The sequence below is a fragment of the Cimex lectularius genome, unplaced genomic scaffold (assembly GCF_000648675.2).
Source record: "Cimex lectularius strain Harlan isolate CLEC.00 unplaced genomic scaffold, Clec_2.1 scaffold141, whole genome shotgun sequence".
Lineage (NCBI taxonomy): Eukaryota > Metazoa > Arthropoda > Insecta > Hemiptera > Cimicidae > Cimex > Cimex lectularius.
The window spans coordinates 227,918-243,247 of NW_019392838.1; the positions used below are offsets into that span (position 1 = coordinate 227,918).

The window sequence follows — 15,330 nt, forward strand, 5'->3', positions numbered from 1 at the left end:
TAACAAGATAGAAAAAAAACTTTAATTTTCAAATTTATTAGAAATAAACATTTTTAAATTTTCGTAAATAAAAATATATCTTTCGAGTGTTACAAACATTTTTTTTTTAATAAAAACGCATTTTGTAAAATGTTAAGGAATTGTGCAGGTGTAATTATATGATGTATTTTATATCTGGAGGAAATATTTATTATACAGAGAAAAAAGCAGTACAAAAGTAGGTTGAATATAACGTATGATATAAAAATAAAGAAACAAGAATTAATTAAATAATAGTATATGAAGTCGGAACAATGTATATAAATTGTAAAAAATACAGTAAATGTATACAGACCTATATATCTATATATAAACTGTAAGAAAAGTCATTAATTATGCATTTATATTCAATCATTTTTGTATATTGCATTTTCTCCTTATAATAATTATTGTTTGAAGATGTAAGATACACAATATAATTTGAAAATTAAAGTTTTTTTTTAAAATCTGCTGTCACAGAACCAATTACTGTAAGCAGTCTGAGATTTATTCCGATACGAAAAGAATATATGAGAACATCGCACAAATTGAATCTGTCCTGTAAAAGAAGGCTAGAGGAGTGACAATTGACTGATTGATTTTATGGTTTTTGACTGACAAATTTCGGCCAAAGTCCAAGATTGGAAAAAACCAACAGAGTTAAGAATCCGTGATCAGTCAATGTTTCGGGCATGCGCAGTCATAAATCACGGATTAGTTGGCAACTGGTTTGTGATTTTGTGTTGGAACAAACCTCATATGTGTCACAAGCATCTCGATAAATGTGCTGGAAAGCTCTCGTGTCATTTTCCTGGACTTTTTCTCAATTGGCTCATCAAATGTGTTTTAATAGTTTAGAAAAAAAAGAAACATGGCTATGAAGATACAAAAATTTATTTATTTAAAAAAAAATGTTTTATTAGTTGTATTTCTATATCTAAAATTGTTGGTCATCTATTTTAGGTAGATTTCATAAGTTGTTTCTTCTTTTGTTGATTGGAGATTAAGACGACTGGTGACTGGAAGTAATGCATGTAAGTTGAACAACGATTTTGCTTCATTGTGTCTTAGTGTTAAAACAAAATTCGTTGTTTAGAACTTGCACTTTCAAACCAGTTATTATTATTTGAAAAAACCGTTTAGAGATCCCCTTTGTCATGGTCTTTTTATTTTATTTTGCTTGTTAATTTAATTTTTAGATGGTCTTTTAGTTTAGGTTTAATGTATTGTCCATTTTATGTCTATAGCTTTTTTTTTCACAAGGCTAAACTGTTAGTTTATTTGTAAATCAACACTTTGCTGAAACTAAGAACCAAAATTGTAGATTTTATTTTTGTTTATACTTAGATAATATACAATTTAAAAGGTCCTAGACAATCTTGATTTTTCTTATAATTTTAATCTATGAAACAATTCTTGCTCTTTTGTTTCTTTTCCCTATCAACATACATCCTATGCACGCATTTTTTTGGTGTATATATAATTACCATTTCAGCATGTAGAATGTCACAACAAATAGATACATAACACGTAACACCTGTCAAAATATACAAAAAAGGTGTCATAAATTAATTGATAGTTCAAAAACCTGAGAGAGAGAAAAAAAATTATCGTATTTTTCCTCCATAACCCATTTGGTTGAAAGATCGTGGAAGATCGCGGAAGTTCGCAGTAGCTTTATCGATCCGCCCCGGCCTTGAGCCTTGAAAATTCCATCGCAAAAGCTAAGCACAGATCCTCTGATATATTAACTGGGAGAGACGTCATGGCAGATCCACGGATCGCAATTAACAACCGCCAGGCGGACAATTTGCCAACCGGAATTTATGAGATAGTGAAATTCCAAAGATTGATTTGACGACTCAATTGGACGACAATGGGTATCCCCAGTCAATACCCGTTGACCTTTTTAGGATAAAAAGTGATAAAAATGTTCAATTTTTTTTTTATTTTTTTTCGGTCCTTTACTTACGATCATGGTGTGCATACCAAAAGCTTATGTACAAGAACTGCTACAAATCGTCATAAAAAAGTTAACCATTTTTGGAAATAAAATTTTGAAAAAATAATCGGTCAACGCTTAGTGTATGAGATTTCCTAGTTCTGAGTGGTGTAATTTGCTTTGTCCACCGCAATTAAACTTCTCCACATCTTCAGTGATGTGCAGATCAAACGCTTACTTCATTCAATTCAGTTGACTCGATACTTCATTAAAGAAATAATAGCTCATTTTTCTGACAGACCTTAAGCATTATTGACTTTTAAAGTTTACGATGTATTATGAGGTATTTATCAAAATAATCATCGGGCAATGTCGGCCATTGAGCCTCAAATCAATCACCAAGGTGAAAAAAATTTCCTAATGGATTCCAGTTGAATACGAAATTAAATTTAATGTGCCAAGAACGATTGAACCACAAAATTTATTTTTCAAAAATCAAATACTTAACCATGCTCTTTTATATCTAATTAATCAGTTAAAAAACATGGTGAATATTTTTGTAGCTTGTATTCAGCCGTCCGATCCAGCTGATGCAAAGATCGATCAAGTTCTGTTACTTCCTGAGATGAGATATTTGTTCATCATTTTGAGTTTCTGAACAGCGATTACTTTTTATGCTGAACCGGCATAGGGCCACTTATTGGGTCCGTCTTCACTGTTTTTTTGGATTACTCAAAGTGAAGAACTCGAATGAGTCCACAATCATAAGGAATGATGATTGGTGTTGGTCTGCGAGTCGGTGATCGGAGGTTTTTTTTTTTGTTTTTTTTTTTAAATAATTTAAAGGCTGAAACCTTATTGGTCATTAAGCCTTGAGTCTGTGCAAGTTAACGGTGCAGCCCGGCCCCCTCAGAGCGAGGCCCCCGCAGACCCCGGCGCAGTGGCAGCCCCAGGCCTAGAAAGAACGGAACCCCACGGATCTCTCGCAACTGATGCTTTTAGTCTTAATATTGCGCGCAGGACTTTATCGAGGAGGGGTCGGTGTCTAGTCACCATCGACACCTCCTCTAAGCTCGCTGGAGATTCCTTGACCTCAGAGTCCGGGGAGGCACCCCTCAATCCAGCCCAAGGCCGACCAGCACCCGAGTCCCCGCACGGGCGTCGCCAGAAGTCAGCCGCACCACACCGCCAACATGGGGAACCAGCAAAGGAAACAAGAGTTGAGGGGATGGGATATCAGATTTTATCAATTAGTTGGATGTCTGTTAAGAAGTTAAAAATTTTGTTTATTGATGTTGAGTTGTTGCTTAGTATGGATTGGAGGTCTTTGGGAATCTGATGGAGGGATCTTTTAGAAGTGTATAAAGGACAATCTATTAGGATGTGGGATATTGTGATGGTAGTTTTACAGAGCGGACATATATGTTTAGGAGTTCTTTCAAGTAGGAATCTATGGGTGAGTCGGGAGTGGCCAATTCGAAGCCGGGAGGTTTGATTTGGCAGTTCCTTACTGAACATGACGTCATACCGAACGCGTTTTAGCAATCCAACAAACCCGAGGGTGAAAACGGGCCCAGTAAGTGACCTTATGCCGGTCCACCATAGGATCACCGACTCCCAGGCCAACACCCATCTCATTTCTAATTTTTTTAAAATTTCCTTCTTATAGAAATAGTTTAAAATATTGACCCTTTGGCTGTAAGTTTATAATTTTATTGCTATAGGCAAAAATGAAATCATAACAGCTGTTCTAAACATGGGATCTGTTATTTCTGTGTCTATGCTTCATAGAAAAAAAATGTGTTAAGCATTTCATTAAAAAAACATCCTCTGAGAATTAATTTATTGAAACGAAAATTTACCGGTTTTTTAATAAAATTCTAACCCCCCGAGTCAGAGTCAATAAAAGACCTACCTCGAAAGGAACCTGACTTTACCTTTACCCACCCTGTTTTCTCACCCTCCCCCCATTGTCTCGACCTTTCTCGATTTATAATTAACTGAGATTCCAATGCTGAAAAAGAGGACGAGGGGCGGCTCCCTTTTAGGTAAAAATCTCGGAAAGGATCTCACGACGTTGCGTAGCAACTAAAACTTTTATCCTTTTTGTTTTCATTCATTCGCGTTCCCATTTACTAGAGACTTAAACCTAATTGGGCTTACGTCTCCATTCAATTGGGGTTGTATTAGCCTTAGAGTTTGAGTTGGCCACATTTCAATATCGATGAAACGTCGTCCTCAGTAGTCGAAACTTACTGCCCTTACGCCCCTTAACTAGAGTGGCACGCGCGCTTTAAGAGGCCCTCAGCGTCGGCATCAGACCGACCGGGTCATCCATTTCGCCCAATTATACGCCACAGCATATTCAAACATTACCATGGTTGAACATACACCGAACATACAGCACGATAGAAATTCATTAAATTTCCTTCAGAACGGAAATACCATGCGATATTTTATTAGCTTTTTGTTCACTACCAATATGATTACGTTGATGATGCAGTTATTACTTTCTTTTTTGTTTATATTGAATACCTTCCCAATTCTTTACATACTCTTTAGTACAAATTCAAAAATGAACATTTAGACAGAATTTTCATGCTGTATGCTTTTGAAAGGTTAAATTTGATCGTTCGGCCCTCCAGGCTGCAAGAAAGATCACTACGGTTCTTTTTTACAAGCCAGAGGAAGACCTCCGTCGATAATCAAGCTTACTGTGAATGAAAATCTTTAACAAACTGAATGAAAACGCATTCAAGTTACTTAAAGTACATTTGAAAAATCAAAAAGCTCGTTGGACTTCTTGACCTGAGTGACAGTTGCGCTCCAAGAAATAGTGCTTCTTAAGTTAAAAAACGAGTCGTTTCTTAAAAGAATAATAACGTAGTACATTACTCAAAGTGAAGAACTCGAATGAGTCCACAATCATAAGGGTTGATGATTGGTGTTGTCTGCGAGTCGGTGATTGGAGGTTTGGCAGTTCCTCACTGAACATGACGCAATGTTGAAACGCGTTTGAGTAATCCAACAAAGCCGGGATTGAAAACTGACCCAGTAGGGTGCTATGACACATGCCAAACTCAAATTTACACCTAAAAGAAACATATGGTCTATGCTTGAGACATCCACTATTTCATTTTTCCCTAAAAGTCATCATTTCCTATTGAAATTGACCAAATGCATCGAAAGCTTGGCAAAACAAACCATCCGGATTGGTAAATCTTAATGACCTTAGATGACAACGCCACATGTCTCAAGGTAGACTGAATAGATTAAAGTACTAAGTTCTTCCGCACCTTATTTTCCAGTCTTGTTTCCAAAAGTATTTCAAACTTTTGTCAGACAGTGTGTGTAAAGGAGGAGACTTTCAACTGCTGGATACTACCTTGTAAAACAGATAATAGATCTTTTTTAAAGAAATCAATATGAGGCTCCACATGAACTGCTCAAAAATTAAAATATTATGGAATTGATAGAAAGAAACCCGTTATCGGTAGAAAATTTTAAATAATAAGATCGTTGTGAACTAAGATAGTCCTTTCAGACAATTGTAATGTAAGGCAATGACCATTGTAATGTACCATAAGGTTCTGTTATGGGTCCAATTTTATTTTCTAGTCACTAGTAATAACCTGTCTGCTATGTGCCTACATTTGGCTTAGCACTAAATTGAAATTTCAAAGAATCAAGTTTCGAAAGATCCTTGTAGTTCAAAATATCTGGGATTTCATCTGGAACAAAATCTATTGTGGAATGAACATATTTCCCAAGTTATTCAGATATCGTGAGATGCGGTCGGGTGTAATGTAGGTTTCAGAAAAACATTTTCTTTATCGTGCCAACGTTTCGGTCTTGTATTGAGATCATCTTCAGGGCTTAAAGTGTTTGTCTTCTGTGTAATTTTGCCATCCTTGCGTGTCGTGTTGAGAGTGCCCTCATATTTCCCAAGTTTGTAAAATGCTCTCACTCTCAATTTTCATTGGTGTTCACCTATTTCACTCTTATAAAATTTGTCTATGGGGGAAATTTCAGAATCTTGAAGGATGCCTTGTAACAATTGTAAACCCCTGTTTTCAAATTGCAATATAATGACTGATTTCTCTCTGTACATATAAGGGAAAATTTTAAAAATCCATTTAAAATTGTCCATGTTGGAAAAAACGGTCGAATGCATAATTATGGCAGAAGAAATTGGAAAATCAGTTATCAATTTTTATGCATTGAAACCTTTACTATTGCTTTTTAATATGATCCCAGTTTATTGAATAAGTTTGCCTCATTAAAGTTTCTGTGTCTATTTAAAAAAGGTACTTGAAGAAAAACTATTGCATGACTTGAATGAGTTCTCTAGATACATTTGATGTTCATGTTTATAGAAAATCCTTATTTCCCACAAATAGAAGTAAAATAAAATGATTCAAAGGTTCAAAAAGCATTTTCTGACTTGATTCGTCTCAAAATTTAGAACTTTTTCAATTCTGGAACTAAACAAAAAGTACAAACAAAGAAAACGGAAATTGACAGAAGGAGAGTGAGTGATATCGTTGCATGGTTGCAGGAAAACATTGATGTAATTGGTGGCCCTTTTCTGTTTGATCGATACGAGCTTTTCAGCTTTTCACATCAGCTTTAAACCTTATTACATCTGGAATATCGTTACTAGAGGATTTCATACTTGTATTTCAATCACCTGCGTTACTAATTTGCTACTATTAGGAGTATCATCAGTTTTATATTTAATTTACTTTACAGTCTTGACGCACAATAAATGAGAAATCCTATCAGAACAAAATAAATATGTTATTTTTAAATTTGTTTTAAATTTGTCGGCCAGATGTGTCTAAAAGAAAAAAAATTAGGTTTTTAATTTATAAACCACTCCGGCATTTGACGTGTCACTCCAAAAATTGCTTCGCCATATTTTTAGTGATGTGCAGATCAAAAGCTTCCTTCGTAAAGCATAGGCAAACCCCAAACGCTTGGAAAGGACCAAGCTAAGTCCATCATAACTCTGACCTCACAACTTCTGGAAGTATGGCCAAAAATTGAGAGTAGAGTTTGGAGTGATCGAAGTTATAATAACTAATAAGTTATAATAATAGATGATGATGAGAAGATATTAGGAAGCGGGGGTTTGGTATTCCTCAAATACAGGCAGCCTTTGGCTTATTGCGCTTTTCCAAGTCCCTTGGTTCAGTTCAATTGTCTCGATCCTTCTTTCAAGGAGTAGGCCATTTGTCTGACAGACCTTAACCAACATTGATAGGCGCACTAAAACACTGGGAAAGGACCAAACTTCAAGATCATTAGCACTCTGGCTGTAGCATTTTGGCTTATGGTACTTTTCCTAGTTAATAAGTTCAGTCTAATTGACTCGTTCCTTTTTTGTAAAGCATTGACTGCCATTACTGCAATTTTTCTCAGGTTTTCTTCTTATCCTAGGTTATGTCTTCAATGAGCAATTGCTTCGCATTTGAAGATGACACTGGTGGTGGTTTGTTCTTTTTCATGGCATAACCTAAAAATGAGGTCTTTGAATATATCGATTTTCTGTAGGTGTTTTCTCAGATGCCAGTGACCAGTGAGCCTTGTCACTCCCCTGAGTTGATTTAACCGTTACTATGTGAGACACCTCTAGAGTTCGCCCACTATGTTTTTATTTTGTCCGGACCCATTTGGTGTTGGATGAGTTTATGTTTGACCATGCTGTCCCAATCATAGGCTATGAGCCTATAGGTTTGTCCACTTCTTCATTAGACAAAATTCCTTTGTGCCCTGGCACTCAATATATTGTCAGGTTGAGCATTTGCAGGAAAGTCATATGTTCATAACTACAAATCCTAGGAGGTGTAATCAGAATGATAGTAGGACTGCTGACTGGACAATCTATTGACTCGGAGAAACTAGGCTGTGCTGATCTTGCCAATAAGATTAAGTTTGTCTGCTTGTTCATTGTCCAAAATTTCTTTGTGCACCCAAGATATCAAGTTGAGCCTATGCAGAATGAGATTCCTACTTCTTGGAAAATCTAGGCCTTAAGGATGAAAACGAGATTCACTAACAGAGCTTCGGTTCTGGTGGAAAGTCTTAAGTTTGGCTAAGATCTCTAGACAGTACAGGGGATTGCACAATAGACCAGTATTGGTGCGCACTTTTAACATGTTGGGCTGCCTAAACCTAACACTTTTTCATCTAAAAACCTTAGGACCGTTGTTTTTAGTATAATTTTTTTTCATAATGCACAGAAAAAATATTTTTGGGATAATGGCTTTTGACATTTCAACCCAGACCAAAATGATCTTTAACGAAAAAATCAATTTTTGGCAGATTACTCAAGATTTTTAGCCCTCCAAGCTTGTTTTCCTAAAAATTTTCACTTTATAAAATTGAATAACCAAGGATAGAGTGATAAAACAAAAATTAAAAGGTTTCTCTTTGTCTCGAACAGAAAATGGTCTGCAATTTAGTCCGATTGATTAACAACGTTCAAAATTTCAAAAGATCTGTTTCCTTTTAGGTTTAAAGTTATGTTAAAAGACTTAAAAGAACAATGATTTATTTTTTTCGGTTTCCATACGAAAGCACTCATTCAATAGTGCCTCGGCTGACAAGGTGGGGGATGAAAGAGGTCTGAAAACGCTGAATGTAACCAACCCCCGCAGGGTGGGTGATCAATGAACAACGTGAAATACTACGTATCCCTTTTCACGATTAAATTCCCTTACAACTGTAGTACTCGAACCCGGCTGGCGTCCTGAATTCCATGTGGGTGTGATTAATTGAAATCACAAAAGTCTTATTTTTTTTAAACTTGAAGGAAGAGGAAATTGCGTAGGCCTGTTTTTTCTATATACAAAGCTAAATCCAAAAATGGTCCGTGAATATTGAAAAAATCTTAGCTAATTTGATAACTTAATAACTTGATCCATCCAGATTATACTAACTGGCTCTTACCGAGCCATCTTCATTGGCCTTAAAATTGATATATTGTAGAAAGAACTAAAAAAACAATACTTTTTTTCCTCATCTGAGATAGAGTTTATATTCACGGTGATATTCCTTATATTTCAATTATATTCACTCATAAACAAAAATTTATTTTTGACTTAAAGACAACGTCGTAGTCAAAAGATGAAAGAGATAAATTAATAGGAAACCTATTCATTCGTTCTTCATGAATTTTTGGTTTATGCAACTTTGCAATTTGTAACTTTTTGTTCACATGCGCATATGCCGGTGATTTATGAATGTGTTACATAATGTTTTTCTGTATAAAAAAATATTAGTATAAAGGCAAATCGTTGTTCTTTCATTTTTTATTGGTCAGAACGTGTTTCGTAAATGTCCTAAATATTCATTTTGTTGTCTGCTCGTATTTTTTATTTTTTGATTTTATTTAAATCAGATATCTGGCATATATCCTAGAAATAACTTTATGCTACGTGAAAAAAATTTCTTAAGTAATTCACATAATGTTTTATATATCATTTTCTTCCATTTTTGTGCATAATTTCTAGGTTTTATATATCATCGGAACTGGTTTTACATCTGAGATAAAAAAAATAATATGGAGAAGAGAAAAGTCTAGTGTAAAAAAGTACAAAAACCAAAAGATTCTTCATTAAAGTAAATCAAATAATATTTTTCTTGAAAAAAAATCGTATTCATTATAACCACCCTTTAAAGCTCTGAAATACAAATTTTTGTAGCAAACCAAAAATAGACATTTTTTAGCTGGATTGAGAGACAATTTGTAAGTTCATAACAATTCTGGATTTTATCCAAATTCACCTTTATTACTGTGATTAGAAAGCATAACATTTCTGCTCTTAAACCATGCCAACAAAGTTTAAATTTTATGTCATTATCAGTGACAAATCACCAAAAACTTTCTAACCGTGTTATTTCAGTAAAATGGGTAAAAAACGTTGTTAAAAATCGTATTCATTATAACCACCCCTTAAAGCTCTGAAATACAAATTTTTGTAGCAAACCCAAAATAGACATTTTTTAGCTGGATTGAGAGACAATTTGAAAATTCATAACAATTCTATAACAATTCTGGTTTATTATCTAAATTCACCTTTATTACTGTGATTAGAAACCATAATATTTCTGCTCTTAAACTATGGCAACAAAGCTTAAATTTTACATCATTATAAGTGAGAAATCCATAAGAACTCTAACCTTGTTATTTCAGTAAAGTGAGTAACAAATGTTGTTAAACAATCGTATTGTATAAAAAAATATCGGTTAAAACCACCCTTTAAAGCTCTGAAATACAAATTTTTGCAGCAAACCAAAAATAGACATTCGCCAGGGACAAATTTTTCTCTCGTCCATGCTCTATGATAAATTTTAAAAATTCACAATTCTGGTTTTATCCAAATTCAACTTTATTACTGCTGTTAGAATGCTTAGTTTCTCTGTTTTTAAACCAACAACAATGTTTAGATTTTATATCATTATCAGTGAAAAAATTAAGGACGAAATCAACAAAAAGTCCTTAAACATTTGATTTTATATCTCCTGTTCTGATCTATTTACAGAAGCCAGGGTTTGTGCCCTTGCATGTCGATTGTTGGATTTTAAAGCCTTGTAAACTTTCGTAAAGGTCGTTTGGGGTTTTTCAAAGTTACCATTAGTTTTGTGATTTAATGCGAAAGCGAAAAAATTGAAAATATTTTTTTCTTTTAACAAAAAATTGTATTTAGGGGTGTTTTGGGGTAAACGAATATCAACTTCGTTTCTTCTTGAAGAAGTATTTTTACCTACTTTGCGAACACACGAGCCAATTCTTATCTATTGAAATATTGAACCGAACTACACAGCAGAGTAGATGTTTTCTTTTTTTTCTGTTTCTATGAAGGGAGTAGTTGAGCTGAAAAATTGCCCCGTGTTGTAACTGATGCGAGTATTGATCAAATAACTTGCCAGAGGGCATAACAGCCACCCTTTCCCAGGCGGATAAACGTTTCGGAAGAGAAACCCTTAGTTTTTACCCTTCATAAACAAACAACTATTGTAAAAATATGTGCTCATATCTAGTAAGGATTTTTGATCATTTACCCCATCTCTAAGTATAAATCGAGCAAGTCCCTTTTTTGCGTGTCCGTTCTTCTATTTGTAGAATTCCGTTTCCCTTAGAATTTTAAAATTGATCGTGAATTCGATCCACTCGGACACCAACTCTTCATCTCAACCTACAACCTTTCGAATTTTCCCTCTTTTGGCCATATTTTCGTGGATTTGAATTCCGTTCGTCCCATTAGCTTTTACATCTCAACCGAGAGATTTGATAAAAAGTATAATTAATTGAAATAATTAATAGGTCAAATATGACTACTAAATACACATAGGGGTTCAAATTTCAGTAAATTATCCTTAGTTAAATTTTGTTTCTGGTCGGGTTTTAATCGTGCAAAGTTATGTATTTATTTCATTATTATTATTACAGAGAGCTACATAGTCGAACGTGAAGTTAGGAAAGTCTAAGGAAACAGTACGAGATATTTATCTCCTAGCAGAACGTTGTTGAATGCCAGATAGTAGGTCGTGAAGTTTGGAAAATTTAGTAAAAACTGTATCAGATTTTTATCTCCCAGCACAATGATGTTGAGAGGCACTTAGTAGGGCGTGAAGTTTGGAAAATTTAGTGAAAATTGTATAAGATTTTTATCTCGAGCAGAACGTTGTTGAATGCCATATAGTAGGTCGTGAAGTATGGAAAATTTAGTGAAAACTGTATCAGATTTTTATCTCCTAGCACAACGATGTTGAGAGGCACTTAGTAGGTCGTGAAGTTTGGAGAATTTCGTGAAAACTCTATCAGATTTTTATCTCCTGGCACAACGATGTTGAGAGGCACTTAGTAGGTCATGAAGTTTGGACAATTTCGTGAAAACTGAATCAGATTTTTATCTACTAGCTCAACGATGTTGAGAGGCACTTGGTAGGTCGTGAAGTTTGGAAGATTTTGAGAAAGCTATATCAATTTTTTATCTCCTAGCAAAACGTTGTTGAATGCCAGATAGTAGGTCGTGAAGTTAGGAAAATTTAGTGAAAACTGTATCAGATTTTTATCTACTAGCACAACGATGTTGTGAGGCACGTAGTAGGTCGTGAAGTTTGGAATATTTTGGGAAAACTGTATCAGATTTTTCAGAAACAAGCAGGTAGTAAAAATAAGTAGACAATGTTTTAATGGATGATAAAGGTCATTACTTATCTCCGAAACTCACATGTTGCAGTTTAATCGTAACCCGCTGGACTTTTATTTTAATCGTAGTCGATTATATCTAGTTAACGTTCCATTATTTGTGTAATATTAAATTCACTAATTTCGTGGTCCGCTTGAGCAATTAATACATTACATTTAATTAAGGTTTTTAGTTGAGATGAAAAAAAGTTAATGGCACGAGCGGGTTTCGAACCCACAATCTTCGGCTAGATACACCGCTGCTCTACCACTTGAGCTATCGTGACCTGGATTCACTCGGACATCAACTTCCTATCTCAACCCCACCTTATGAGTTTTCCCTGCTTTTTGCCATTTTTCAAATGTCGTGTAATCGGATTGGATTCTCGACGACAAATGAAATGGCCACGGAGACTTAGTGAAGTGTACTTCATTTTAGTCATTAAATTCACTAATTTCGTGGTCTGCTTGACCAATTCAATGTAATTTGTGTAATATAATGAATCGATATCGCTTAGGATTCCGGTGACCTCCCAGGAGATATTTCCGGTCGACGTTTCCATCACCTCCGGGGATCAATTAACGAAAGACAGAATTAGATCCACTCGGATCATTCGGAATGTCAGACTTGGTATTGACATAGAAAACCGGCTTGGCTCCCGGCCAGACCCCATTTTACTCCCGATGAAAGATCTTTTCTTTCATATTGATCACTGTCGTAGAGTCACTGGGGCGAAAGTTCTTTCACTAATGAAAATCGTTAATATCCAACGTCTTTGTTATTGTTTGGGAACAACTTTTACAACGGGCCGAATTTTAGACTTTGGGCGTAACTGTCTTAATGAATTTGAGTATAAAATTGTATTTAAAAAACAAAAGAATAGAAGCTTGCAAATGTGCTACAAGAGGTTACGTGGCGTAAATGGCTTGATGGTTTCCCAGTGATGACATCCTTAAATAGTAAATGTCTATATATTCCTGCAGTTAAATTACCAGCGATAGTTAAGATTAGATTATGGAATAATAGATTTTAGTGAGGAGGTAATTTGGCATTGAATTTATGGTATCTGGATATAGGTCTGGACATAGGTATGTATAGGTTGGACGGTGTTCTGGATTCAATATAGTTTGGTGTTCTTTGCCCTCCTCTAAAGCTCTAGTAAATAAGTCCATAAAGTCATGCTTTGTTTCTTTAACGTTATTTTATAAATGATGTTTATTAGACATCAGGTTCCAGCTTAATCATCCAACCTGAGTAGCTTAAACGGTTTTTGAGGTCTACTGGAAGAAGTAAAGGTGGAGTTTTTTCGTTAACCCTGATTCTCCAAGCGGTCAGTGGTTATTGGAGCTATAATAGGATTATTGTCAAGAGTTAAGATAGTGAAACGTTAAGGGAAGTTTATCAGTGCAGAGGGTATAGACCTCTTTGAGGTACATCAACGTTGACAGGAGAAAAAGAAGATTTACAAAGACCTTGGACGCCCCGAGGGATATCGAGTACTCTGGGGTGAGTGTGTGACGTCCGGAGAATAAAAGTAAATTAGCGAGAATAGAGTCTGTTCAACCCCGCCCCTAGGAATATCGAGTACTCTGGAGGAGTGAATGTGACTGGACTTGTATGTTTTATCGGATATTGGGTTTATGTTAATTTATATGAATGAAAGGAATTAAAGTGATTTATTAGCGTGAAAGGAAGGGATTGTTTAACCTCTCCCCCAGGAGTTTCGAATTCTCAGGGAGAGTGAATGAGACTTACAAAAGGACAAAATCAAAGGTTTCCTGAAAATGAATCGATTTTATAAGTCTTTTATGTAAACTGGTTCACCATTTGATATTACTGTCTCATAATGTTCATATTTCGTATCGTTGTCTGACGCTGCTTCCACCATATCGGGCGTAGTCTCAAGCGTAGCGATCATGACAATGGTCTATTTTCCGATTTTTATCGCATCTTTTTTTATTCTTCTCATGATTTAAAATTGAATTTTCTAAAACTCTTCTACGGTCTTATGGTAAATTTCGCTTAATTTGGAGTGTGGAATGATGTTGGAATCTTCTCCTAGTAGTAGATATCTAGGTGTAAATTTTGTGACGTTATGGATTGTGTTATTGTATGCTGAAGTACAAGCTTCTGCTATCGTCAACCATGATCGTGTTTTTTCAATGTCATTGTTTATTGTGCATCTAATACGATGTACTAATATCTGACGAAGTACATTAATGTTCAGTTTACTGAAATAAAAATTAGAGAAACTCCTTTTGAAGCAATATATTCCTGAAACTCTGTAGACTCAACTGCTCCACATTGGTCGGCCAGTAGTATTTTAACTTTAAGCCGGGAATACATTTACCCATTGCAACGCCATGCGAGGCTACCCGACGCTTTTGCCACGTTTTGCGTAGGGTGTGCATATCTATACGACGTCAAGCGCACGTCACTTAGAGTCACACAGCGTGTATCGCAATAATCACTATGACAATCGCAACGCCTCTTTTGTTCTTAATGCACTATTTTGAGCACAACCGTGTAATAAATTGTTAGTTAAATTTAATTGTTTTCAACAAAGTTATTCCGGTGCTTTGATAAATTATCTGCCTAACCATCATAACTAAATACTTTTTATAAAACTCATGAATTTGGTTTATATTAAAATAAAAATGTAATGTAACGACAAAATTACATATATATAGTTGGAAATAAACTCCAAAAAATATGACTGTCCTGTTCTGACGCTACTCGATGAAAATGGTGTAATTTATGAGCAAAACCATGAAATAAACTGTTGGTTAAATTCATTATACCAAAAAATGGTATTCCGGTGTTTTGATCAATTTTTTACCAAACCGTTAAAATTAATTTTTTAAAATAAAATCTAATGAATTTTTGATCTCGGTTAATTTGGTTTATATTAAAATAAGTTTGTTGTAATTAATATAACGACAATAATACATGTAGTTTGAATGAAAATATGAGTGTCCGGTTCTTTTGTCTTCGACTGTACTCGATGCTACTCGACGAAAATCTGGACAGTGAGGATTGCAGTAGGATTGTGGACAGTAGAGTAGGGTAGCATTGCGTGGCATCGGGCCGATGTGCACGGGGGTAGTACAACCTTATAGAAAATTGGACTTGCGTCGGGTAGCATCGGGTAGCGTCGCATAGCGTTGCACC

At 35.1% G+C, this 15,330-nt stretch overlaps 1 protein-coding gene across 16 annotated transcripts in view; it reads left to right on the forward strand.

Annotated features, from left to right (window-relative positions):
* The window catches only part of LOC106671612 (ELAV-like protein 3), a 91,615-nt gene that overhangs the window by 21,573 nt on the left and 54,712 nt on the right, over positions 1-15,330 (forward strand). Inside the window, exon 2 of one of the 16 annotated variants that reach the window (XM_014402587.2) lies at positions 982-1,052. The exons of the other annotated variants lie outside the window; for them this stretch is intronic. Coding sequence (XP_014258073.1) covers positions 1,047-1,052 — 6 coding nt within the window. The 5' untranslated portion in view covers positions 982-1,046. The remainder of the gene's footprint in view (positions 1-981; positions 1,053-15,330) is intronic. 16 annotated transcript variants of the gene reach the window in all.